The sequence below is a fragment of the Crocodylus siamensis genome, chromosome 1, assembly GCF_052110815.1.
Source record: "Crocodylus siamensis isolate JL-2025a chromosome 1, ASM5211081v1, whole genome shotgun sequence".
In the NCBI taxonomy this organism is placed as follows: domain Eukaryota; kingdom Metazoa; phylum Chordata; order Crocodylia; family Crocodylidae; genus Crocodylus; species Crocodylus siamensis.
Genome location: NC_143395.1, coordinates 10789971 through 10815222, shown reverse-complemented (window position 1 = coordinate 10815222; position 25252 = coordinate 10789971). Strand labels below are relative to the sequence as shown.

The 25252-nt window shown below is 46.1% G+C and overlaps 1 protein-coding gene across 1 annotated transcript in view; it reads left to right on the top strand.

Moving 5' to 3' along the window:
• The window catches only part of FKBP1B (FKBP prolyl isomerase 1B), a 63326-nt gene extending 38761 nt beyond the window's left edge, over positions 1-24565 (top strand). The window contains exons 3-4 of the mRNA XM_090031358.1: positions 19115-19227; positions 23874-24565. Of these exons, the coding sequence (XP_089887484.1) occupies positions 19115-19227; positions 23874-24002 (242 nt within the window). The 3' untranslated portion in view covers positions 24003-24565. The remainder of the gene's footprint in view (positions 1-19114; positions 19228-23873) is intronic.
• The last annotated feature ends 687 nt before the right edge of the window (positions 24566-25252 follow it).

Here is a 25252-nt window from a genome sequence, read left to right as displayed (position 1 = left end):
CTGCATCAAAACATATAAAGTGCCATTTGCATTGAAAACAATATTGGAAAACACTAGTCTCTGTGGAAGCAGACTTCTTCCCAGCAGTTGGGAAGAATAAACTCTGCACATTTTAGCAGTTTTAATGGGGGTATATCAGGATGTGTCTTTTTGTTTGGGTAAATTGTATATATATAATAAAATAATTTGGAAAATTTTGTGAATAAGACATTATTTCCTCAGAGTGTTTAAGCAGAAGATAGAGACTAAGACAGTTAGTCTCCATTTTTTATTTGTCTTTCTCTTTCTAAACTGTTTAGCTGTCTTTCTCTTTCTGCTGCTGCCTGGTATTTAAGAGCTTAGCAGCTTTGGAGTCCCTTGCTAAGTATTAGATGGTTTCTGTATTTGTTAGGGACAAGCCTTCAGGAAGACAATTGCCCATGTACAAACCAATAGACATCTTGTACATCATGGAAGCTGAACATGATAAAGCACTTGTCAGCAAGCGGGGGAGAAGGTGTTACTAAGGCATTCAGATGGACTGGGGGAGGTTTTGTTTTGCTATAACAAATGCCCTGAGGACCAAAATACCATGTGAACATGTTGGTGCTAAGTGGTAACACATTAAACCATATTACTCTTCCCGCCCAGTTTTATTGTCTCTATATACACATAGCCTCTAAATCTAATATCTTGCTATACATGAGTGAACTTATTTTAAGCTTGTCACTTGTGTTGGCCAGAGGACCATGTGACATTGATGTGTGAAACTTTCAGCAGAGCCTTTTAGTTTATTCCAAAGGGAAGAGAAACATGAGAAGAAGATTTGATGAATCAAAATGTTGCCAAACCTTCCCAGCACAGTAAGGTCATCACAGAGCACATGACGTTCTGGCATAATATTGCTGTCACTTCCACCTGATGGGTTGGCCGGAATTTGGGCCCCAAGGGCTGTTTCCAGGAGAAACTCATGATGCCTTTATTGTAATCCTTAGTTACAAAGACTGTTCAGCTTCCTAGTTCCCTGGATGGGAGAGTTTCTTTGCTTCCAGGTCCACCCTCTTTCAATCATAATTCGGCCCAAGCCTTCTCTGTCTCCACTTTGTTCAGGGCCATGCTTGTTGCTTGTTCAGGTCATAGATGGAGCACCCTAGCTGTCTTTCTGCCTGTTTTTCTTTGCTTGCCCCCCCGAAGCACATCCTTCTGCTCTGTGAAGCCCCCCACCCATACACTCCTCATTCTAAGCATATTCCATTCATATGTATCTTTCTTGTAGGCAATGGTACATGCCTGCTTTGGTTTGGGGCCCCTATTGTTTCTTTTTTCTTGAACAGTGTTGTGGGTATTACACACACACACCAATAACAATGTGGTTTTTCACCCAACCTGCCTTCTTCAGGAACCCCTTGCAGTCAAGGATGATTGTCTTCCATGAATGTCTCTCTGAGTTGACCTTGATGTTGCATTTTTTCAAGTTGGCCTTGAAGATGTCCTTGAAGTGCTTTCTCTGCCTCCTTTTTTGCACATGCCTTGGCTGAGCTGGGAGAATAGAATTTGCTTCAGAAAACCGGAGTCAAACATCCGGATGACATGGCAAGCTCAACGAAGTTGATGTTGGAAGACCATTGTCTCAATGCTTGTAGTGTTTGCTTGCAAGAGGACGCTACTGTTGGTGCATCTATCTTCTCACTGGATTCAAAGGTTCTTCTTCAGGTAATATTGATGTTGCTTTTCTAACGACTTGAAGTGTCTCCTGTACTTTGTCCATGTCTTGACTCTGTACAGTAAGGTGGAGATCACGACTGCTTGATAAAACATGAGCTTGGTTTCGGATCTGATGTGAACTTTGAACCCCCATTTCCTCAGGCATCTGAAGGGTGCACTTGCACATTTGAGGCGATGTTGGATTTCTTCACTGATGTCAGCCTTCTGTGAGAGATTGCATCTGAGGTACGGGAAATACCCAACATTCTCAGAGTCCCACCATAAATCTGAATTACCAAACTGTGGGGAGGATTGCTTATTAAAAGCTTGTTGTTGGACGACTTTAGTCTTCTGTATGTTAAGTGTCAGTCCCATTTTCTTGTATGCCTCTGTAAAGAAGTTGACGATTGCCTGAAGGTCTGCTTTTGAGAGAGCACAGACTACAGCATCATCAGCATACTGGAGCTTGATGATTGAAGTTGGGGTGGTCTTGGTTTTTGCTCAGGTTCAGCTGAGATGAAGCAGTTTACCATTTAGTAGTTTCGCCCCACTCCAACTGGAAGCTTATTGGTGGTCAGCTATAGCATCGCAGTAAGGACTATTGAGAAGAGTGTTGGAGCAATGATGCAGCCTTGCTTAATGCCCATCTTAACCTCAAAGGTATCTTTGCTAGATCCATTATGAGAACCACTGGTTGCATATTTTCATGGAGCAGGCAAAGAATGGTGATGAATTGTGGTGGGCATCTGTACTTCAGAAGGATCCTTCAAAGCGCTTCTCAATTGACAGAGTCAAAGACTTTCATGAGGTCAAAGAAGGCCAAGTAGAGTGCTTTGTTATTCCTAATTTTTTTCCTGCAACTTATGAGCGGTGAAGATCATGTCAGTTGTGCCTCTTGATGCCCTAAACCCACACTGAGATTCTGAGAGTACCTGTTCAGCAAGTGGAAGGAGATGGTTTAGGAGGATTCTTGCAATGAACTTTCCTGTGGTGGACACCAAGGTGATCACATGATAGTCTCTGACTAAATGTTGCAGAATGGAGTTGAGAACACTCTCATCAACAACAAAGTCTCAGCTGAGAAGGTCTTCAAAATGCTCCTTCCAGTGGGCATTGATGGCTCCCCTTTACTTGATCAGGTCTCCTCCATCATAGGTCTTAAGGAGATTGGTCCCTGAGTGCTCAGACCGCAGATGACTTTGGTGACATTGAAAAAACCCTGCATATCATGGATGTCAGTGAGATGTTGAATCTCCTTCATCTTGTCTTCCCACCATCTGTTCTTCATATTGCGGGTCCTCCTTCGGACCTCTGGCTTGGCTTGGTGATGATTAAGTTTCTTTTTCTTGGAGTTGATGTCATTCTGCCAAGCACAAAAGGCCTTGCACTTGCAGTCAATAGTCACTGTCATCAACCCAGCTTTGATGTTTCCTGGTGGAGAATCCAAGTCTCTCTTCACAGGCATTGATGACAGTGGAATTGAAAGCATCCCAGTGCTGCTGAGATTCTCCCATTGTGGTTGATTGGAATTCACCAGGTTTTTGTTGAGACACTGGTGGAAGAGGTCTCACTTGATTGGGTCCTTGAGTCCTTCTACTTTGATTTGTCAGCATTGCTTCTGCTGCAGCTGTAGTTTGGGAGCCTGTTTGACTTATATAACCAAGTGGATGAGTCAGTGATCAGTACAGCAATCATCAGCTCCTAACATACGTTGGGTGATGTGGACTTCTTTGCGACTCCAGGCGTGAACAATGATGTAAATCAGGTGTCAGTTCTTAGATTACGGGTGTTGCCATGATGTCTTATATCTGTTTTTCTGCCACAACAGGATGTTGGTAATGGTGAGCCCATGTTCTGTGTGTTTGGTCAAGAGGAGTTGACCTTTCCTACTGCTTCCTTGCTGATGGTTCTATTCCAGAGGTTCGAGTCCCTTGTGACTCTGGCATTGAAATCACTGAGGAAAATATCTCTGTCTCCCTCCAGAATGTTAGAACAGACTTGATCAAGACTGATGTAAAATTCTCCTTGGTTTCATTGGCAGCATCAAGAGTCAGGGCATACATGTGGATGACAGTGGCATATTGGCTCTCTGCCAGTTTAAGATGGAGAGTCATGAGGTGTTCATTAATTGTGATAGGGAACTCAGTGAGTTGGTTTATGAGTTCATTCTTGATGGCAAAACCAACTTCGTGACGTTTCATAGTTAGTAGGGTTGGAAGGGACCTGAGCCGATCATCAAGTCCAACCCCCTGCCATGGCAGGAAGAGTACTGGGGTCAAACGACCCCAACAAGGTGACTGTCAAGCCTTGTCTTAAAGGCCCCCAGGGTAGAAGCCAGCACCACTTCGCTCGGAAGTTGGTTCCAGATCCTAGCCACCCTGACAATGAAGTAGCATCTCCTGATGTCTAATCTGAATTTACCCTCTGCCAGCTTGTGACAATTATTTCTAGTCACTCCTGGCAGTGCTTGGGGGAACAGGGACTCCCCCAATGTCTGCTGCTCCCCTCTGACTAGTTTGTAACAGGCCACTAGATCCCCACAGCCTCCTCTTATGGAGGCTGAACAGGCTCAGGTCCAATAGCCTCTTCTCATAGGGCTTGCCCTGCTGCCCCCGATCATGCGAGTGGCCTCCTCTGGACCCTCTCCATGTTGTCCACATCCCTCTTGAAGTGTGGTGCCCAGAACTGGATGCAGTACTCCAGCTGTAGCCTGACCAGTGCCGCATGGGGGGGGTATCACCTCCCTGGACCTGCTTGAGATGCATCTGTGGAGGCATGACAAGGTGCGGTTGGCCTTCCTGACTGCATCCCCACACTGCCGGCAATGTTCATCTTGGCATCAGTGATGACTCCAAGATCCTTTTCTGCCTCTGCACTGACGAGAAGGGAGTTCCCCAGCCTGTAGGTATAGTGCCGGTTCTTCCTCCCCAGGTGCAGCACCTTGCACTTGTCGGTGTTGAATCCCATCCTATTCTCGTCCGCCCACCCCTGTAACCTGTCTAGGTCCGATTGTAGCCTATTCCTTCCTTCTAATATGCCCACATCCCCCCACATCTTAGTGTCATCAGCAAATTTGAACAGGGTGCTGTTTACCCCCTTGTCCAAGTCACTGATGAAGATGTTGAACAGTGCGGGCCTGAGCACCGAGCCCTGGGGGACCCCACTGCCCACATCCCTCCAGGTGGCAAATGACCCATCCACCACCATTCTCTGGGTGTGGCCCTCCAGCCAGTTTGTGACCCATTTGACTGTGTAGGTGTCAACACCACAGTCCCCCAGTTTCTTAATGAGGATGGGGTGAGAGACAGTGTCGAAGGCCTTCCAAAAGTCCAGGAAGACTATTTCCACTGCTACCCCTGCATCTAAGGATTTGGTGACCTGGTCATAGAAGGCCACCAGGTTGGTCTGACAGGACCTGCCTCTAATGAATCCATGTTGATTGCCCCTAAGCATAATCTCCCCTGCTGGCCCCTCATGGACACGTGCCAGAATAAGTCTCTCAAAAAGCTTATCCAGGATCAAGGTAAGACAAACTGGCCTATAGTTCCCCTGGTCCTCCTTTCTCCCTTTTTTGAATATGGGAACCACACTGGCCCTCTTCCAGTCCTCTGGCACCACACCAGAGCCCACGAGTGCTCATACAGCCGTGCCAGGGGTCCCGCAATGACCTCAGCTAATTCCTTCAGCACTCGGGGGTGGAGATCATCCAGACCAGCTGATTTAAATACATCCAGTCCATCCAGAAGTTCCCTGACTAGATCCTCCCTGACCCTTGGCCTGGGTGCGCCTCCCCTGGGGCCTGAGAGGAGCCCAGTGGGGGGGCCAATCTGGTCCCTGCTCAGGAAAACGGAGGCAAAGAAGTCGTTAAATAAGTTAGCTTTGTTGTCTGGTGTGATGACCAAATTTCCTAGTGTGTCTCACAGGGGCCCCATGTTACCCAGTACCTTCTTTTTGCCCCTATGTATTTGAAAAAGGACTTCTTGTTGTCCTTGATCCGGGAAGCTGATCCCAGTCCCATCTCCGTCTTGGCCTTCCTGACTGCCCCTCTGCAGCCCTGAGCAACCGCAGTATAATCCTCCCTGGTGATGGCCCCTCCTTTCCATTGGGTGTACTCCTCCCTTTTAGATAGAAGACATTGATGTTCTCTTCCCAGTTTACCCTTCCAGAAGAAGGCATAGCTGCCTCCATATTCTTTGAGCTTCCCATCTCCCACTCACCGAGTCTCACTTAGTACAACAGGGGTGGGTAATTATTTGGGCCTCAGGGCCACATGTTGCTCCCTCAACAAAACTACTCACCAAAACTTCCAGTGGGCTGTGGGCAGGCAGGGAGCAGGACAGGCAGGTGAGGCTGAGATCATGGGGGATGGGGATGGTTCATCTGGGAGGTCCTGCTCCAGTGCGCAAGTCTTTGGGTCTAGCTCCTGGCCGCCTTGCACCCACTCCACCCACCCAGCACAATAAGTACCCAAGTGTGGGTGGGTGGAGTGGGTGAAAGGTGGCCAGAAGCTGGACCTGGAGCTGGAGCCCTGTGTGCTGAAGCTTCCCCTGACCTACCCGGAGCAGCACAGCAGGAGGAAGACCCACAGCTGGAGATGAGGGGAGCAGACAAGCACCCAGCCAGCTGCAGCTGCACCAGGAACAGCCCCACCAGAACCTGCTTGTCCTGGCCAGGGCTAGGCCAGTGAGCAGAGGTAGGAGCGTGGAGCAGGCTGTCTTAGTGGGAACTGGCGGTGCCTGACCCCATGCAGAGCACTGTGGGGGAAGCTGTGGACCTGATCCAGCATGCAGGCTGTATTCTGCCCACCCCTGTTGTAGATCAACAGCTCTGTCAGTCTGCTGGCTCTAAGAATCCAGAGGTTCACAGGCCCTCTTCATCAACCCTATGCACACAATGGGATGGCAGCAAGGAATGGGATTTCACTGCCTTTGCTGAATGGTGTGCAGAGTGTGGACAGCCTTCTTGTGAGAAAGCAACAGAGGATTTATCAGGCCCCCAAGCACCTGAAGCTAAGCCTTACGTCTTACTTGAAAGATGGCACTTTCAGTATAAAACCCTTAATGTCATACTGGCACTGGTTCAGTACTGACTCAGAAGGCTGAGTGCCAATATTGAATCGCTTACACCATTTCCTGCAGCACTGGGGTTTTCCTTGGGGGACTCCCATCCAGTTGCTAACCAGTGCCAAAGCTCTTCATTTTTATGAGTTCCCAGGCCATGGCTTTCCTGGGAGCTGTTCTATGTAAATAACCATCATACAGAGCCAACCTGATTGAGCTCATAAGATAATGTGCCTAAGGAATATTGTACAGTTTGTGTAACACACTTAAAAAGTGAGTTGCATATTCATTATGTGCATAGGCAGCAGGGCAAGAACAGCCTGCTACTGCTGACAACTCATGGAGTTACTTATTTAGCTGATGTACCTATCTGTGCTTCAGTGGGGTCATTACCGTTTACTGTACTATGCAGGGAGGAGATAACAGAAGAGATGGTCAGAGAGCTTTTGTTGGGTTTGAATGAATTCAAGTCAGCAGGGCCAGATGAACTTTATCCCAGTGTCCTGAAGGAACTGGCAGAGGAGACCTTGGAGCCTTTGGAAATGATCTTTATGAAGTCATGGGAGATGGGCCAGATACCAGAGGACTGGAAGAGGGCCAATGTAGTGCAAAGAAGAGGCAGAGAGGAGGACCTAGGGAACTACAGAGTCATCTCAATACCTGGGAAATTATTGGAGCATATCCTAAGAAAGGCCATTTGCAAGCATCTAGTGGAGGAAAGGCTGATCACAAGCAGCAAGCATGGACTGATGAAAAATAAATCCTGTCAAACAAACCTGATCTCCTTCTTTGACAAAGGAACTATCTGGGTAGATGAGGGAATGCTGTGGATATCATGTATCTGGATTTCAGCAAGGCTTTTGACAAGGTCCTACACAACTCTCTCATAAACAAATTGGAGAAATATGTGCTAGATAAAACTGCTAAAAGGTAGATAAATTATTAGCTCAATAGCCACAAGCAGCAGGTAATTATTAATGGGTCCATGTCAGAATGACGGGAGGCTTCAAGTGGAGCCCAACAGGGGTCTGACTGAGGCCGAGCGCTGTTCCATGTGTTTATTAATAATTTGGATGCTAGCATAGAAAATTTCATGAGGAAGTTTGCAGATGACATGAAACTGGAAAGGACTGCAAATACATTGGAGGATGTGAGCACAATTCAGAAGGATCTCAAGAGTTTGGAAGCTGGGCTGGAACTAACAGAATGAAATTCAGTGTGGACAAATGCAAGGTGTTGCACCTTGGGTGGAATAATGAAAAACACGAGCATAAAATGGGTGACACTTGGCTAAATGGCAGCACTATGGAAATGTATTTGGGAGTCCTGGTAGATCACAGCTTCAATATAACTTTGCAGGGTGATGCAGCCACACAAAAAGTGAATGTGGTTTTGGGATGCATCAATAGAAGCATTAAGTGCAAGACGTGGGAGGTGATAGTCCAGCAATGTTGATGTTGTGTCGCCTGAGTTCTTGAACCACAATTTCAGTTCAATGCTTTGGGTATTCACTATTAGGATTGTCTGAGGGTCCTGGTGTTCCAGCTCCTGAAATTGTGTGTCTAACTTGATTTTGACTGCAGTAAAGGTGACCCATTGGATGCAGTTATTCAGTCAGGAAGAAGGTAGACAGGCTGTGTATAGGGCACCATTTCTAGCCCCTTCCCCATGTGGGGTGAGAAGAGAAGATCCTGAAAAGGGCTGCTCAGTCACAGTCACAGTTACAGTTGCTAAATGGCACTCCTGCCTCATCCAAGTGCTAAATGACCTTCTCGTAACTGCCACCTTCATTTTCAGTTCATGACTAGGAGCTTCCAGACCTTACAGTCCTACTCCCGTCATCACTAGCTGGTCACCAAAGGGCTTGAAAAATGTCATGGAGAAGCTCTTTTCGTGGAAGACACCTATGCATGCTTTCTTTTATTGTGGAGAAACTGCTGCTGCACATTGGTTTCTACATGGCTCTTGCCAGAATGGGACTTTAATCCAATGGCAAGGATTGGACAATTGGAGATCTTCTTCCACTGCAGCTTTTGTCTGTATTTTGCACGGTTGAGATTCTGACATCTTCTACATGCTCCGCTGTTGAGGACTTGCAGACCCACAACTAGGGGCTAGGCATGCTTATTATAGTGGCAGCCTGTACTCGCCATGTCACAGCACCATCACAGGATATATATGTTTTTTCAGGAGGGAAAGCATCGCCATCTGCTGTCCCCACCACATCCTGGTGGGGCTGCCACTGCGTGGTCTGCCACTGCTTATTTGTCAGAGTTACCCCTGCTTATTTTACAGCTAACCTTCCCTGAAGGTCATTCCTCTATCCACCACCTGTGGATGTGCTGGGTAACAGTACAGCTCTGCCTCCAGACTCAACCTGGAACAGCATTAAAAAAAGAAGATGCAATAGAACTACCGTCAGCTTTTTACCAGGAAATAAATCCACCAGCATCGCTGTGCACAACCAGGCACTAGAGCAGCAGTTCCCAACCTTGGGGTCACAACCCCATTTGGGGTCACAGCGATAAAAAATGGGGTCACAAAGATACTCGATATTGTTGACCAATTATACAGAGATCTGGGTTTTCCATTTGCTGTGGAAAAACAGATTTTCTTCTTTGAAGGGGAGAAAAGTGGGAAACAGTGGGCTCCCCTTGCAGGCTGACAGAGTTACAGTTGCTTGGAGGAGTGGAAGGAGGGCAGTCAGGTAGGGGACACCACATGCATGCGCATGCACACGCGCACGTGCACGTGCACGCGTACACGTGCATGTGGCAGCCAGGCACCATGGAGAGCAGCTCCTGCAGCTCCCTCCAGGTAAATCTATAGTGGGGAGGGCAGACTGAGGCCTACACAAGTGAGGGAGAGAGGGAGTTGAGCAGGACTGGGGCTGGGGCCTAGAGCCAGGGCTGGGGCATGAGTCCCACACGTGGCAGCGCAGCCGGGGTGGGGCTCCCAGCAGTGGCACTGAGCCCTGCATCCTCCCATGACAAGTCCCACCTGTTGGGCTGCAGAGGCCCCCCGGGAGGGGGGCGCAGCAGGGCAGGGAGACCCAAGCCTACAGGAGGCAGCTGGCATCTTCCCCCGCCCCACACACAAATCTGTGGGTGGGGGGAGCAGGGAGAGAGCCAAGCTCTGTACTCTGCTCTGGCTGCAGCAGCTGCTGCCTCCTGTTGGCACCAGCTAGGGCTCAGGTGCTGCTGGGAAGGGGTGGGGGGCGTGGGGGCTGTGGGCCCTGGGGCACCTTGAGGGGGTGAGGGGCTGCGGGTCAGGAGTGAGGGGCACCGGCAGGGCCATGTAGCTGCAGGTTGGAAGTGAGGGGCAGTGGCAGGGCCAGAGGGCTGTGGGTGGGGAGTGAAGGATATCTGAGGGGGTTGGAGCTGCAGGTTGGGTATTAGGGCCATGCTGAAGAAATGGGGTCATGAATAGGGTCATGCTGAGGGCAAGGTTGGGAAGCACTGCACTAGAACCACAGTGATGAACTTGGGATGCAAAGTTGAGTGTCCTGACAGCATAGCTTAGTCTTATGGCCGTACATCTAAGGGCAGGACAACGATCAGAGAACGACAGCACAGCCTCAAACACAAACCCTGTTTATATCAGACCCCTCCTTTTAACAATTCCAGCAGCAGAAACCAATGTTTTCATTATTATGAGACCACAAATTGACAAACCCTGTTATAGTGCATACCTCCATTAATGAGCTTTCTCCTAGTCCTGTTGGGTTTGGTTTATTGTATGTGCTTGCATGGTGGAATGGCAAGAATGAGACCAAGATAGGTTTGCAAAGTGAGGGAGCAAGATTACTTAGTTTATCAGATGCTAGCAAAGTTCCTTCACTTTAGAATAATTTCTACTGAATTTCATGTTACAGTGCCTTATCCCTTGACTAATCCCAATTTTCATAGATTTCATAGATTTCATAGACATTAGGGCTGGAAGGGACCTTGGAAAATCATTGAGTCCAGCCCTCTGCCCCAGGGGCAGGAAGTCAGCAGGGGTCATAGGATCCCAGCAAGATAAACATCCAAATGTCTCTTGAAGGCCTTCAAGGTAGGTGCTTGAACCACCTCTGCTGGCAGGCTGTTCCAGACCTTGGGGGCTTGGACAGTAAAGAAGTATCTTCCTTATGTCCAGCCTTGAAACGGTCATGGAGGAGTTTGTGACTGTTTGACTTTGTCATCCCTTGGGGCTCCCTGGTGAACAGACATTCCCCCGGATCCTGGTGGTCACCCCGATGAACTTATAGATGGCCACCAGATCACCCCTGAGCCTGCACTTTTCCAGGCTGAAGAGTTCCATGATTCTCAACCTTTCATCATAAGGTCTGTGTTTCTGACCTCTGATCACACACATGGCTCTCCTCTGTGCTCTCTCCAGCTTCTCCACATCCTTTTTGAATTGTGGAGCCCCAAACTGGATGCAGTACTTCAGCTGAGGCCTCACCAGGGTCGAGTACAACGGGAGAATGATGTCCCAGGATTTACTTTGCATCCTTGCCACATGTTTGAGTTGTGGTTTGTGCTCCCTGGCTGTCGCTGAGGCTCTGGGACAGAGCCCTCCCTGATGGTATCGGTGCTCATTGCTGTGTTATCTGCAAAACTTGTGTCTGCTGTAATTTTAATCCAGTATTGAAATAGATGGAGACCCTTTCCATGATGGTATGCATCTGTAAAATATCTATTCCAAAATGTTCCTACACACATGCAGTTGTGGCCTGATTCTGCCACCCTTACATCTCAGATCATTCCACTGGTTGCAGTGGGAGCACTGGGGGAGTAATTAATGGGAGTAATAGCAAAGCTGATCCTAAAGTAATATGCCTTGGTTTAAGCCAAAGAGACTTTTGGTGTCCCAGCGGGTGATCTGGAAATCCTATTGAAACTCATTTCTGCCTTGAAGTAAAGCTATTCTTTCTTTTTCCCTTAAAAATATTCAAATCTATAAAGCAGTTAAGACAGGATAATGCCTTCTAATGGAATGAACTAGATTATTGCCTGTTATTTTCTTGGCTGTGAAGCCAGGCAAAGTGCACGACTCACGCATTTTGTCTTGTGATTATACACAACACTAATATATGGTGCATTGTAATGCATTATTGAATAGTTGTCTATTGTGTCTTTATTGTTTGGTGTGAGCTGCATATTAAATAATTGATTGTGTTGCTCTTACTCTACATTAAATATAAATGTATATATAATATATAAAGGAAAATGAAGCAGCTAGGTTGCCTGTATTTTAAAGAACAACCGTGAACGAAGTGCATAGGAGCAGCAGGACTTCAAAAGTAGTCAACAGTCTTTGCCTGTCCTGTAGTTTTAACCAGTGGCTGTTTGCCATGGGGACAGAGGCAAATATTATAGGTAGAAGGTGATTTTTAAAGAAAATGTCATTGAAAAGGATTGGTGGAACAGCATAGACCACAGCTCCTTTCTCTGCCTGTCTCTCTCCAATCATCTCTTCTCTAGCATCAAAGCCCTCTTAGAGAGTATATCTACATGTGGCGTTTTACTGCACATTAGACTAATCTAATGTGCAGTAAAGTGTCAGCATCTAGAGGTGTGCAGCAATTACTCCACATTAAATGATCTAATGTGCTGTTTTCTAGTACTGGTAGATATGGGTACTAGAAAACAGTGCATTAAACTAATGTGCTGAAGCGCATGTGTAGACGCTGACCAGGAGCAAATTGTTTCCAGGCAGCAGGGTGCCACAGGCCAGCCCCAAGCTCTGTGGGATGGGCAAGGAGCTGGGAGCTACTCCAGGCAGGCAGGGATCTGGGAAAAACTGCCCTTCCTCCGCAGCTTGGATCTGCTCTGGGGAGCAGGTGGGCATTTGTCTCCAACTCTGCTCCCCAGCCTAGGCCTGACACCCTTCTCCCTGGTGCCTCCTGCCAGCCCAAGACTGCCCCCAGTGCCCCCTGCCAGCCTGGGGCTGGCACCTGGGAGAGTCTGGAGCTCCCCCTGGCTGCTGCAGGGAAGCAGAGCAGGGCAGGACAGCCCTGGACTTAAATGCTCCCACCTAGAAATGCTAATTATTTGTCTCAGGTGACTGTTAACTGGTGCAGTGCCTCAGTGAGGAAAAACACAGTCAAAGTCAACAAATCTGCTTTCTCCATGTCTTATCCTAAGAGGGGAACCTTAACATAAGCAGGAAGAGAAGCAGAAAGATTCCCACGTTGGAGTTCACCCAGAAATAGACTCCAATCCTGCCCGAAGAGCTTACTTCCTTTGGCACCTGCCCTACTTGGCCAGCCCGAAATGAGGCCCTGGTTGTATCTACACATTCATCAGTGCACCATTGTTACTGCTTAAGTTTAGTACTCGGTTAACCAAGTACTAAATCAATGTGCAGTAACTCACGCTACTGTGCAGTAGTGCGGGTGTATGGGTTTTTAGTGACACTTAGTGCATAGTAAAGTTTTAGCACAGGTTTTGCCCAGCATGCTACCATGCAGTGTTATTAGGCTACTGCACAGTTAACATCTCATGTAGATGCACCTAGGGTGAACAAAATGAGGGGCACAAAATGACCCAAGCAAAAACATGAAATGCTGGGGGGAATCTTCCCACTGAGTCTTTATTTCTGACACCAGTTTTTTTTCAATAAAATGAAGTGATTCAGGTTTGTGCAGAGGTAGGTAATTTGAGGGCTGAAATGGTAATCATCTGACCAATTTATAGTCCTGTCCTCTCATCCTGTGAAAGCAGAGGAGGAAGCTGAGCTAGGAGTGACCCACTGCTGACCCTATATCCTGTCAGGGTGAAAAATTCTGGGCTATCTGATGATGTGAACTATGTATTTGCCATGGTTGTGAAATGGTGACTAAAGACAGCTATGTAGGGGTAGAGGATTGATCTGTGGAGCCACAGCACATCAGCACTTTGGGTCTTTGGTTGTTTCCCTTGGAACAGGAGTATTAGGTGCTCACCCAGCCTACTAGAAAAAGAAAAGCCAACTGCTTCACTGACTTTCCTTTTAAATGGTGATGCACATGTGAACTGTTTGGTTCTTGATTGAAGAAATCATGCATAACATGTCAGGTAGTTTATGAGCAAGATTCAGCTACTAGCAAAGGAGCAATTTGGCCTACCTTATATCAGTGCCCCTATACTGAATCCTAGAGAGGACCCATGTACTGAACGTGAAGTGCAAGTAACTCCAGTGAGGTTGATGGTGTTGTACTGCTGCATACTGGTGTGAAAGGAGGAATGGGATTTGGGGGCTGGTCACCACACCTATAGATTTATTTCTCCTGTCACTTCTGTGAATCACTCCCACACCTCGTGGGAGCTGGTTCTGATTTATGCCTGTAGGAGGGAGAACAAGGTTGAGTCAATGGCTTTAGGATTTGTTTTCTTTAAGTGGAGAGTGGCAGAGAAAATAAGGGTTTTCTACTGAAAAAGATAAATTAGGTCTTAGCTTTGTTGCCATTTTAACAACTTGGGTTTTAACTCAAGTTTGCAGCTCGAGTTAAAAACATTGAGGAGCTTAGAGCTGACCTTAAGATGCTAACCCAAGTTAAAACCAGAGTTGCCTTGTCTTTGCTACTGTAATACAAGTTAGCTTCTCAGGTTTGCCAAACTGGGTGAAGAACACTCCTCAGTCATGTCTTTTAAGAAAACCGTCCTGCAAGAGCTTCCTCCTCGGCCTAATTCAGCCTGGATGATTTCGGAGTCCATGATCTAGCTCTCCCCTACCTGAACTAGATTTATTCCCTCAGATGTATGTTTTTAAATTTTTCTGATTTATTAAAACAATGACTTTGAGAACTTTTGCAGAGGCTCCCATTGCATTCTGTCTATCAGTCTAGTATTGTAAGAAAACATTGTTATTTTTCAAAATCAGGTTTAAGGTCACTGTAGGGAATACATATATACACACCCAAATCCAGCTCCATCTCACCTTTCAGCTTAGCAGTTAGAACACTTATTTGGGCAATACGAGACCCAGGTTTTAAGTCCCTTTCATCCAAAAGGGGTTTGAACCTACATTTCTAACTTACCAGTAAAGCTGCTTAACCAGCAAGTCACGGACTAGACATTATCTAGAATACTCTAGGCTTCCTCTTGCAGCTGACTCACTGGGCATCCTAAGGAAAGCATAAGGTCCATAAGCAGATGGAGCCTCCCTGTTAAAAGTAGTAGCATTCTTCAGTAGTTAATATGCAGGACTGGAAGCTGGGATCTCCTAAGAGCTAATTCTGGCTCTGACATTGATTTGACATATGGCCTTTAGCATTATCTCTCTTAACCTGTCTGCGTCCCTATAAATGGATATAATATTAGGGCATGGCATAAACCCAGATCAGAAAACACCAACACATTGTGGAAATTTGCATCTGAGCCCAAACTTCCAGAGTCAAGCCATTTTCTGATAATTAATACTGCTTCTCTCCCTTCCTCCCTCACTCTGTCTGGCCCCGGGCTGCTGTGAGTTATAATTAATGTTTGCATAGTGCTTTAAACATGCAGAGTGCAATGGAAGCATGAAGCATTAGTATGAATGGTTAAATATTGGGACCCCGTAATAGTCTCCTTCCATTCTATACATAATATTTTATGATCCAATTAAATAAAATGAACACAAGAAAAGCCCATCATTTAAATTTGATACCTAGTAGTTCAAAGAGGATCATATGGTATGACTAAGAGTTTCCCCCAACCCTTCCTGCTGTGTTTTGCAACACATAAGCAAAAGGTTGTTTGTCTGTAATTAGATAGCCTTGCACAGCCATCTCTTCCCAGTTGCCAATCTGTCTGGAGGATTTTGGGGTATCACTGGGCAGTTGCATTGCTGGGAGTATTATGTAATGCCAGGAAACGTGTGTCCCATTCATTGTCTGGGATGCAAGAATAAACATAGTACTGTTTCAGTGAGGAGGGCTTCTGGACCAGAAAGCAGAGAATTAAGAAAATTAGAGATAGAAAACACCTATCATTACCAAGTTATTTTGCTTAGCGAAGACAGGGAGAAACTTCACAAGGATGCAGTGGAAGCTAAGAGAATAAACAGCATGATGTACAATGAAATGAGGTGTATATGCACTCATCAAAAGAATAATCTGTGGAGCTGTGAAGAGGATAGAAATTCTGTTTTGTGAAGGATTTGGGGATTTCAAAATCTGGCTTTCACGACAGAGGAAAATATAATGCAAAATAAACACCTTGGGTAATTCTGCTTACCGTTTCTTACAATGTAGGGAAAAGAAGATGTTCGGTGAAATAGATGAGTAGCCAATTTTTAAGTAATAAAACTTAATAGCTGTTTACAAAATCCCTAAACAATCTGTGCCCCTTATTGCCCCAAGATAATGAGGGCAAGAACTTAATTGGATTTTCTAAAGGACTAGACAAAAAGAGGGAGATAGACAAACCAACCGACCTAGACATTTCATATACATGTGTATGCATTAACACATACAGAAAATGATTCAGGTGTTATGTAGCTGCTCACTAATGAAGAATACAAAGAACCATATCCTAAGGGTGGTATAATTTACCCTCTAAAGTTTCTTCTACTTTTCTCTGAAACATTTACTATTTAGCCACTGCTTTAGACAGATATTGGACTAAACTGACAATAACCCTGATTTAGTATGGCAATTCTTGTGTTTCTAATTTTGATATCCAGCATCTAGACATGTAAGCATTATTGGAATGATCTAATATTGTTATAAAATGTCTGGAATTTAAAGCTCCATCACTACTAAATTGGTTACTAATGAATTTGGAGATATTTTCATTCTTTTCTTTCATCCAGGCACTTAGGCATCTCCAAATACACTGACATCTGATTCATCATATTTGTCCTAAAGAAAAAAAACTGTATGCTAGTCCGTCATTGGGACAATTATAACCGATGCCTTTATTGGGAGATAAAACTTGATTGTGTAGCTGTGCCCAGTATTCTGACTGCACAATGATATTAAGAAATTAGCAGTACCTTTTTGGCTTGTTGAGTCACAGGGGGCATATCCCTTTGTATAACTTTCAGGGGCTTTCAGTTTTGCTTGATAGAGTTGTTTTCAGCTAGCAGTTTTCCTCAGTTCCTTCCTAATCCTGGGACAGTGTTTTTGTACCATCTTCATAAAGCGCCAGGCACAATGGGGCATGACTGCGCACTTTGGTGCTATAATGCTGGAAGTAATAGATATTAATAATAATGGCAGTAAAAGTAAACAAAACAATTGCAATGTCAGCATTGTATTGGGATCATTAGTGTGTAATGCTCTGGCATTGTTGAAAGGGCAGTTACAGATTTTTCAAATTTAGGGTTGCTACTGTAAGTATCCCTTATTCAAAACCCTGTGACAATACATGGTGGTGTAGTGGTGTATAAAAGGCTTTGGACACACTTTCCTTGTAGTATATATTACTAATATTTATGCTGTAAAACAATCATGAGTTTGGGTCAGAGTTAAGATTTCTCAGATGGATGCATAAGGTGCAATTTTGCATACCTGATGTTGCCAAGTGAAAATATAAGTGTACCTTTATGAAGATATACATGTGAAGTTACATGTGTTGATTTCTATATTTCTGGAAGCTATGCCTTCTTAATACTTTTTTGTGTGAGGATTAACTATATAAGGGTGAAAGTACATGATGCTGTAAAGTGATATAAAGATTTTACTTGCGTTATATGGAATGACCACACTTGTATACATAACCCTTTAGATTTGCAGTTCTGGGGTGTGGACATGTGATATGATCACTGTGGAATAATTTACCCTAGCTTTTATGCTGTATAAGTTTACTTCACAGTAACAAGTGGACACACAGCCAGGTTCCCAAGCTGGCTGTCTGCACTAGGCACTGTTACAGCACCAGGCCATTAGGTGGTGGGGAAGCTGCATTGAACAAAACAGCTACCTCAATATGAAAATGGCTTAGGGAGCAGAGACACAATATGTTCAGTATAAGTAGTAACTCTCCCATATAGTAAAGCTGTTGCACATTTTTCAAGGGGTCGCTTATGCTGGATTTGAGTGTTTTACTATGTGGTAGGGCTGTCTGTCATGTGTCTGCTCAACTTACTCCATAGGAAATTTCACGTTCACACATTCAAACTGAATCCACAAAGTGATAAAGTGCAGACATGCTCTCAGTTGTGCTGCTGTAAATTTGCTCTAATAAGTGAATTGAGTTCCTCTGTATTTACGCAAATAACTGGCAGCAAAATTGGCTCAAGGTTCCTGTAGCAGAAAGTACAGGGAGCTATAATATAACTTCAGTTTACTCCAAAGCTGAAAGAAATCAATGGAAAGACTATCATTGACTTCACTGGGCCCTGGATCAAAACACATAGCTGGATTGTCTTGGGCAGACTTAATATAACATCTTAATGAGAACAGTTTTTCCGTGAGTAGACATCACTATAATATTGCTCTTTTTCCCTACCTGAACCTTTTTGAGGAGGTGGTGGCTTTGGACTAGAAGAGGACGGTTTAGGTAGATTTAGTAAATTACAAGTCTGCAGCTGAACATGGTCATAATCCTGGTGGCGCTTTTACCCAGTTGTTTAATTGGCACTTAATGCAGTTCAATTGCTTCATTTATTTCTGCTTCTATTTCAAGGACTGTGTGACTTTTAAATGTGTTAAGTGCCTTGAGTGACATATGTAAGTAGGTGGTTAAATAGAAAGGCAGCTTCATCTAGTTGATTGGGCACTGAACTGGGAATCAGGAGATTTGAGTTCCAGCCCTCCGTCTGCCACTGACCTGCAGTGTGACCTTAGGCACATCACTTCCCTCTCTGCTTCTGCTTCACCTGCCTTGTCTTTTTAGACTGTGAACTTGTCAGGGCAGAGATTGTCCCATAAGGTGTGTGTAGCACAGTAGGGGCCTTAGTTTATTGCAATAAAAATCACCACCACCATAATGTATTTCCAGACACGTGACAGACAGCTATACCACATACTAAATCACTCAAATCAAACATAAGTGACCCCTTGAAAATTAGATTAGCTTTTAAAATAAAGTAAAAAAGAAATATGCAGTTGACCTAAGATTTCTGTGTTCACTCCTGTCCCAGCACTTACCTTTAGGCTTAGCAGGGACTCAGTACTGTAGCAAGGGAGACAGGTGGGGTGACTGCCCTGGGCACCGAAGCAAACGGGCTCCAACAGGTGCTGCCCACTTGAGACGGGGCACAGGACAGAGCCCCGAGCAGCTCGCTTGGGGGGATGCGAGGATGGGGGGAGGGCGGCACCCACCGCTGTGTGCGTTCCTGCGCAAGCATAGGGGGAGCGTGTGTCCCCAGTCTGTGCGCGGGGTGAGGGCGGGCTGCCGCTGTGGGCTTTGCCCCGGGTGCCAAACTTCCTTGCCAAGGCACTGCAGGGACTGAACGAGTTTCTATTGTTTTGGCAGGGATGTTACAGAATGGAAAGAAGTTTGATTCCTCCAGAGATCGAAACAAACCTTTCCGGTTCAAGATTGGCAGACAAGAAGTCATTAAAGGATTTGAGGAAGGAGTTGCACAGGTAAAGAACGTTGCCTGAATTTCAGACCAGCTGAAGCATGGACAGGCATGTTTGGTTACCAATAGTTGGGTTTAACAGCAGGGTAGGCAAGGGGTTTCTGTGAAGGTGAGGTCCACACTAGTGAACTAGTTCATAGTCTGCCATTGCCCACCCTAATTATGATACATTTTACCTTGGGGCCTCTGGCGGGAGTGGGATCCTCTCTGTTCCCAGCTCTCAAAATACAGATATGCTAAGCCATGCAGCATTCACAACCCCTTGCTTTCGCCTCCCATGACGAGCAGAGGATTGGCTTATAGATCCCCATATTTACCACGTCTGCAAACACCTGGCACCTAAAAGGATCCATTCTGGTAATGTGTTGTAGGGAAGCGGCTGGCAGCTGCATAGCAGAAGGTATCACTAGGCAGTTGCATTGCTGGAAGTATTATCTGCTGCCTCTGATACCTCCCAGAGCCATGTTACAGAATCTGACCTTCACTGAGCCAGGTACTGAACTGCACTGTTAAATCTTTATGACTTTAAACTTATGGCTGCAAAATTTAATGTTCAAAGATCAACATTAAATGAGAAAGGAGAGGGATGCTCAACTCGAGAAATTAAGGCTTTAGCGTCATCCGAATAAAATCCTAAGGGAGGAGCACAATACAATATGTCTTGACATAACATAATGGGCGTTTCCCCCAGGCGCCTTGGCTGCAATATGGCATCTTCCGCTCTACATAAGTAGAGAAATTGAGCTGTTTTGATATGCGGCACTGGCAAAGCCATGAAGTCACTGCAGTGGCAGATCTCTGGGCTCAGAGCAGATGAGGGAGTTGCGTGGGTCTGGTTATTAACTGCATAGCTGGCCCACTTCTGAGTGGCTGGTGGCTGCAAAGTGCCCAGCTGTATGCTGTGCAGCCCCTTCCCCCCCCCTCCGGCCCTGCTGTCTCCAGGCTCCCCCACCGCACAGACTTTGTGCGCTCCTAGTGGTGGGGGCAAGAGGTGGAAGTCAGAGGAGGAAGAGGCAGCCTAGAGACTCCAGCACCAGCAGCAGGTGTGGTGAGAAGAGCAGCAGTTGGTTAGGAGCTTGCAGGCTGCAGGTTGGGTGGTCCTGACTGAAAGAAGCAATTGTAATGCATGAAAACAATGGGAAGAATCACCCCATGCTGCTCTCACAAATCAGAAAGGCCTCGAGAACGTGAGTTTTTTCTCAGACTAATTTTAGGAAAGTTTGAGTTCTACTCAAGCATTCAATTGCCATGCTTTAGTTTTCGAATGAATATAGTTTGTCTTACGGCAAGGTGTAGAGATGAAGTTGAGACCCTAACGTACAAGGCACTGTATGCATATGGAATCAGTGGCATAACTGGAGAGGAGGAAATAGGGACAAGTGCCTGGGCACCAGGTTAAAGCAGGTGGTGGGGCGCTGAAAAAAGCCGCCTCTGCTGGCAGTGACACAGTTATGTTCACAATTACGCTGGCAACTGGAAGCAGCGGCTTTTGCTTTGCGCCAGGCACCAGGCCACATCCCTATATTGTGCATGGAATAGTAGACAAGTAGCAATCTAAATAGACAAGAATGGACAAAACTGATAAAAGGGTGCAAGGTGTTAGCAATGCTGTGGTTTACAAATGTCTTGTTACTGTTGTGGGTTTTGACAGTTTTTGGTGCAGGATTTGTATATGTTCAGCCCTGGGAACAAGAAAATGGAGCCCTACAAGTACTATAAATCTGAAAGTTCATATAAGGTCACAAAGAGGAACAGACTTATCCCAGTGGGAGGTGGACTCAGATAGTCCTCTAATGCTGAGCTGCACTAAGTCACTGCAAATCTTCCCAGAACCCCCTGCCTACCGCCACACTGCCTTAATTAATATGTAGCCTAATTCCTTTCCCATAATCTGCATTGTGACAAATAACCCTCTAGCTCCTCCTAGTGGACCATTACACTAGAAATGAATAATTAATAAACACTCTGAGAGCTGCTTCCGTCCCTGGATTTCAAGTACTTAAGCAACATGAATGGATTAATGCTCACGACCTGCTTCCAAAGGAGGTGACTATCGTTATCCTCAGTATATGGATGGGAAATGGGTACAGGGAGTTAATGGCTTGATTATTAGCATCAATAACTCCACTAAGTCACTGAGGAGGGGCACAGCTCCTATGCAAGTCAGGTGGTGAAGGCGAGATTCTCAGGGGAAACTTAAGCAGCTAGTTCCTACTTTAGGTGTCTGAATCCAAAATGTAGAGTCTCAAATGCCTGTCCGCTGCCACCTAACCTGGAGAAGGCTAAATGCCTGCTTCTGGGCCAGTCCACAATCCTCCCTGTTCTCACAGTGACAAGCTGCTTGGTGTCTACCTCATGCCAAGGCCCCAGCAAGATTCACCTAATTAAACATAGGATTAAAATGTATATCGCGTGTCCAAACCCCCTACCTGACCACAGAAGCAAAAAGCAAAGGTGTTCAAGTATGTAATGTATTGCCTGTGGGTAGGATGTCCTCCTGCAGTCTCATCTGCAAGACTGGGTCTGTTGGCTGCATTTTGATACACCTAACCCTGCACAAAACACAGGGACAAAGCACTCCACCTCCCTGCCACATAGCATATTACTCCTCACAGTTCATATCACTCCCCTTCCTGATCTGAACCCAAGTTTTAAGTATATTATACCAAGTGGAGCACCTTCAACAGAAAAGCCTGATAGTCATATCAGAATACCCTGCAGCCAGTGTTTAGGACAGTCTCCTAACCACTGGTTCAAATTCCTTATCCAAAGCAAGCAGAAGAAGATGTTGACCTGGGTCTCTCACAGCCCAGAAGAATGTTTTAACCAGTGAGCTGTAGGGTCCACCTCTCTTAGTGGCCCAATGGGTTGGTAAATACCTCTGGAATAGCTGGAGCAGAGCAGGAGTTAGGATGCAGGCTTCCCAGGTGCCAGGGGAGGTCTCTAACCACCTGAGATACTGTGGTGTGGGACAGACAAACTAACAACCCCCAACACCAGGCTGTATTCATGAGGTCCTGCAGAATCTTGCTTTGGGGCTTCAGCCTCAGTTGGGGGCTCCAAGCTCAATAGCTGCATCAGCGCCTGTGTGGTTCTTCACATGCTCATCAGAGGCCATTTGGGTGGCTATGGAGTTAGGCAGCAGCTCAGCACCTAGCCAGTAAAAGATGCAGATAAATGCTTATATATATCTATATCCTCAGGAAGTGTGGCCCGAGTGCTTTACTGTACTGGGTTCCTTCTCATCCTCCTTGGTCCTGTTACATACTGGGCACATTTACACGTGAAATTAATGCAATGCAATAAACCCTGGTGTATATCGCACTGGAGTTTATTACTCCTGGGTGCTGCATTTACACGTGTGCCCAGGACTGCAGCACATCGAGCTGGGTCAGAATGGCACCAGCTGGTAAGGGGTCCCAGGAGTCAGCCCACCAGCCTGGGGCTGCTCCAACCCAGCTCAATGCTGGCTGGGACATGAGGGTGTTCCAGTGCAGGGCTAGCCAGCAGGCAGCCCTTGCACTGAAGTACCCTTGTGCCCCAACCAGCCCCGTCATCTACATATGCATTGCTGCACACTAAAAACACTGCCATAGGCTATTACTTAACCTTGACAAGTACTGACCTACAGCGGAATTAATTAGTTAATTAGGCAACTCCACAGTAAACATCTCATGTAGATGCATCCACTGAGTGCCTCCTGTATGCTGTAAGGTGTCCCTGGCTCCCTTGAAATCAATGGGTGTTGAGAGTACCCTACATCTTATCAGGTGGTAGCACCTTGCAGAAGTTATACCCTAATAAACAGTATGATCCATCAATGTGGGATTAAAAAATTAGCACAAAAGATTGCCAATGAGCATTAAAGGATATGGGAGCTAGGCCATGGATTGGCAACCCCGGGAACGCACACAGGGCCATCTTCCTCAACATGCCACAGCTCACCTGGACTCTGGGTAGCTTCTGCCAGCAGCTATCCAGAGCCCGGGCAGGCTGCAGCTGGAAAGCTGCAAATAGCTGGATGGGATTTCACAGCCCTGGCACCAGTTCTGTGGCTGCGGCAGCTGTGTGTACCTCAGTGCATAGCTGGGAAGGGGCCTGGCACAACACTAGCTTCTTCCCCACTATCCACCCAGAGGCACGTGTGCATCTGCTGCCACCATGGAGCCAGTGCCAGGGCTGTGGAGCCTGGCACAGCCATTTGTAGCTTCCTGGCTGCCTGCTGCCAGTACTCAGAGCCCAGGCTGGTTGCGGCAGGCAGCTGGGAGGCTGCAGACATCTGCACTGGGCTCTGGAGCCCCTCCTGTGCCATCCACCCAGAGGCATGCATGCAGCCACTGCCAGCAATGAGGATCAGGCCCTTCGCAGCTCCCCCATCTCTGGCACACCAAGTTGAAGCATGGGGGGTGATTTTGGCACTCTGGCCAAAAGTGTTGCTGACCCCTGAGCTAGGTGATCCAAGGCTAAATTGCCTGAGGCCAGCTTTACAAAGGTGCCTACAGAAGCCTAGTGAGATTTAGGAGGCTAGCTAGCTGATTTTGGTGGCTAATTCCCATTAATTTTTCAAATCTCCTGTTTAACAACTTGACACGTATTTTTTTTTTTTCCTAACGCCATCTTTCCCTCCCTTCTTCAACACCTGACCACCAGATGAGCCTGGGACAAAGAGCAAAGCTAACTTGCACACCTGAGATGGCCTATGGAGCCACAGGCCATCCTGGAGTTATCCCTCCCAATGCTACCCTCATCTTCGATGTGGAGCTACTCAGGTTAGAGTGACTCCTTGCAGGAGGAGCTGGCTGAAGACATCTGTTGATAATCATCCATCCTGTTACTTTTCCCAATGGTAGGCGGAGTCTTCACCAGAGTCTCAGCCTTCCCTGCTCAAGCTACCGTGGCAATAGCTCCTGCCCGTAGTCTCTTTATCCCTTCATTTCTCTTTGGTTTTTTATCGCTGTTGTGTCGGTATTTGTCTTTTATTAGAAGCTTCTTTGCTTTGAGAAAATTGTCTACGGTTGTAACATTTTCAGGTTGTACATTTTATTTAATTTGCATGTGATTAAAAATGCACAGTGACAATTGGAATATATATATATATATATATGTATATATATTCCTTATCAAAAAACCACTGCCTTACTGTACACTTCAACCAAGAATACAAAAGGTGCTCAAAAAAACCTAATGTACATCTTGTACATGAATGGGCATTAGCCAGACAAGTTACCTGCGCTGCCACTTTTCTCAGCTTGTACGTTCTGCTTGCTGCTGTTTTAAACAAATGTTTCATTTGAGAATATAAAAAAAACTGTATAAAAATAAAATCTTGATACTTTACAATTCCTGTGCTGTCTCAGAGCCTTCTGTTTTAATGTGGACAGGCGGGGGATTTTTCTTCTAATCTGGAGTTCTTCAAGCAACTCTCTCTTTTTCTTCTCTTGTATTAAAGATGCTTATTCCATGTTCCTTTCCTGTAAACCTGATGTGTGGGAGTAGTGTCATTGCAGGGTTTCCTGGGTCAAAAATGAGCAGGACTGGCTCACCCTGACTAGGAGTGCTGCTGAAGCAAGACCTTCTGTTAACTTCAACTCCCCAGCACCTAGACTTACTAAGTGGGGGCTGTGCAGCTCAGGACCCCTCAATTCTAATCTGCATTTGGCCATTAAAGAGACTGGGAATGACAGGTAGGATTTTCAGGAGTATTTAGTGGCTGAATTCTAGTCCTGTCAGTCCAGGGGAGGTTTACCAGACAGCTCAGTGGCAGCTGAGAGTCCAGTGCTGGGTTTTCCTTAATCCTCCTCCCTCCTCCTTTTTCCTCTTGGGGTAGATCTGCAGGAGGAAGTGGCTTGACTGTCATATCCCCAGGACCTCAGAGTTGCTGGCCCTCTACAAGTGCCTTTTTTGGTTCACTGTACTTTACACAAGGTATTTGACTCCCTACAGGAATCTCCAAGGGCACATGAGCCCAGACAAGCAAGCACATGCAGTATGCGTTAGTGCAGACCCACCTGTAGCATTGCAAACTACAT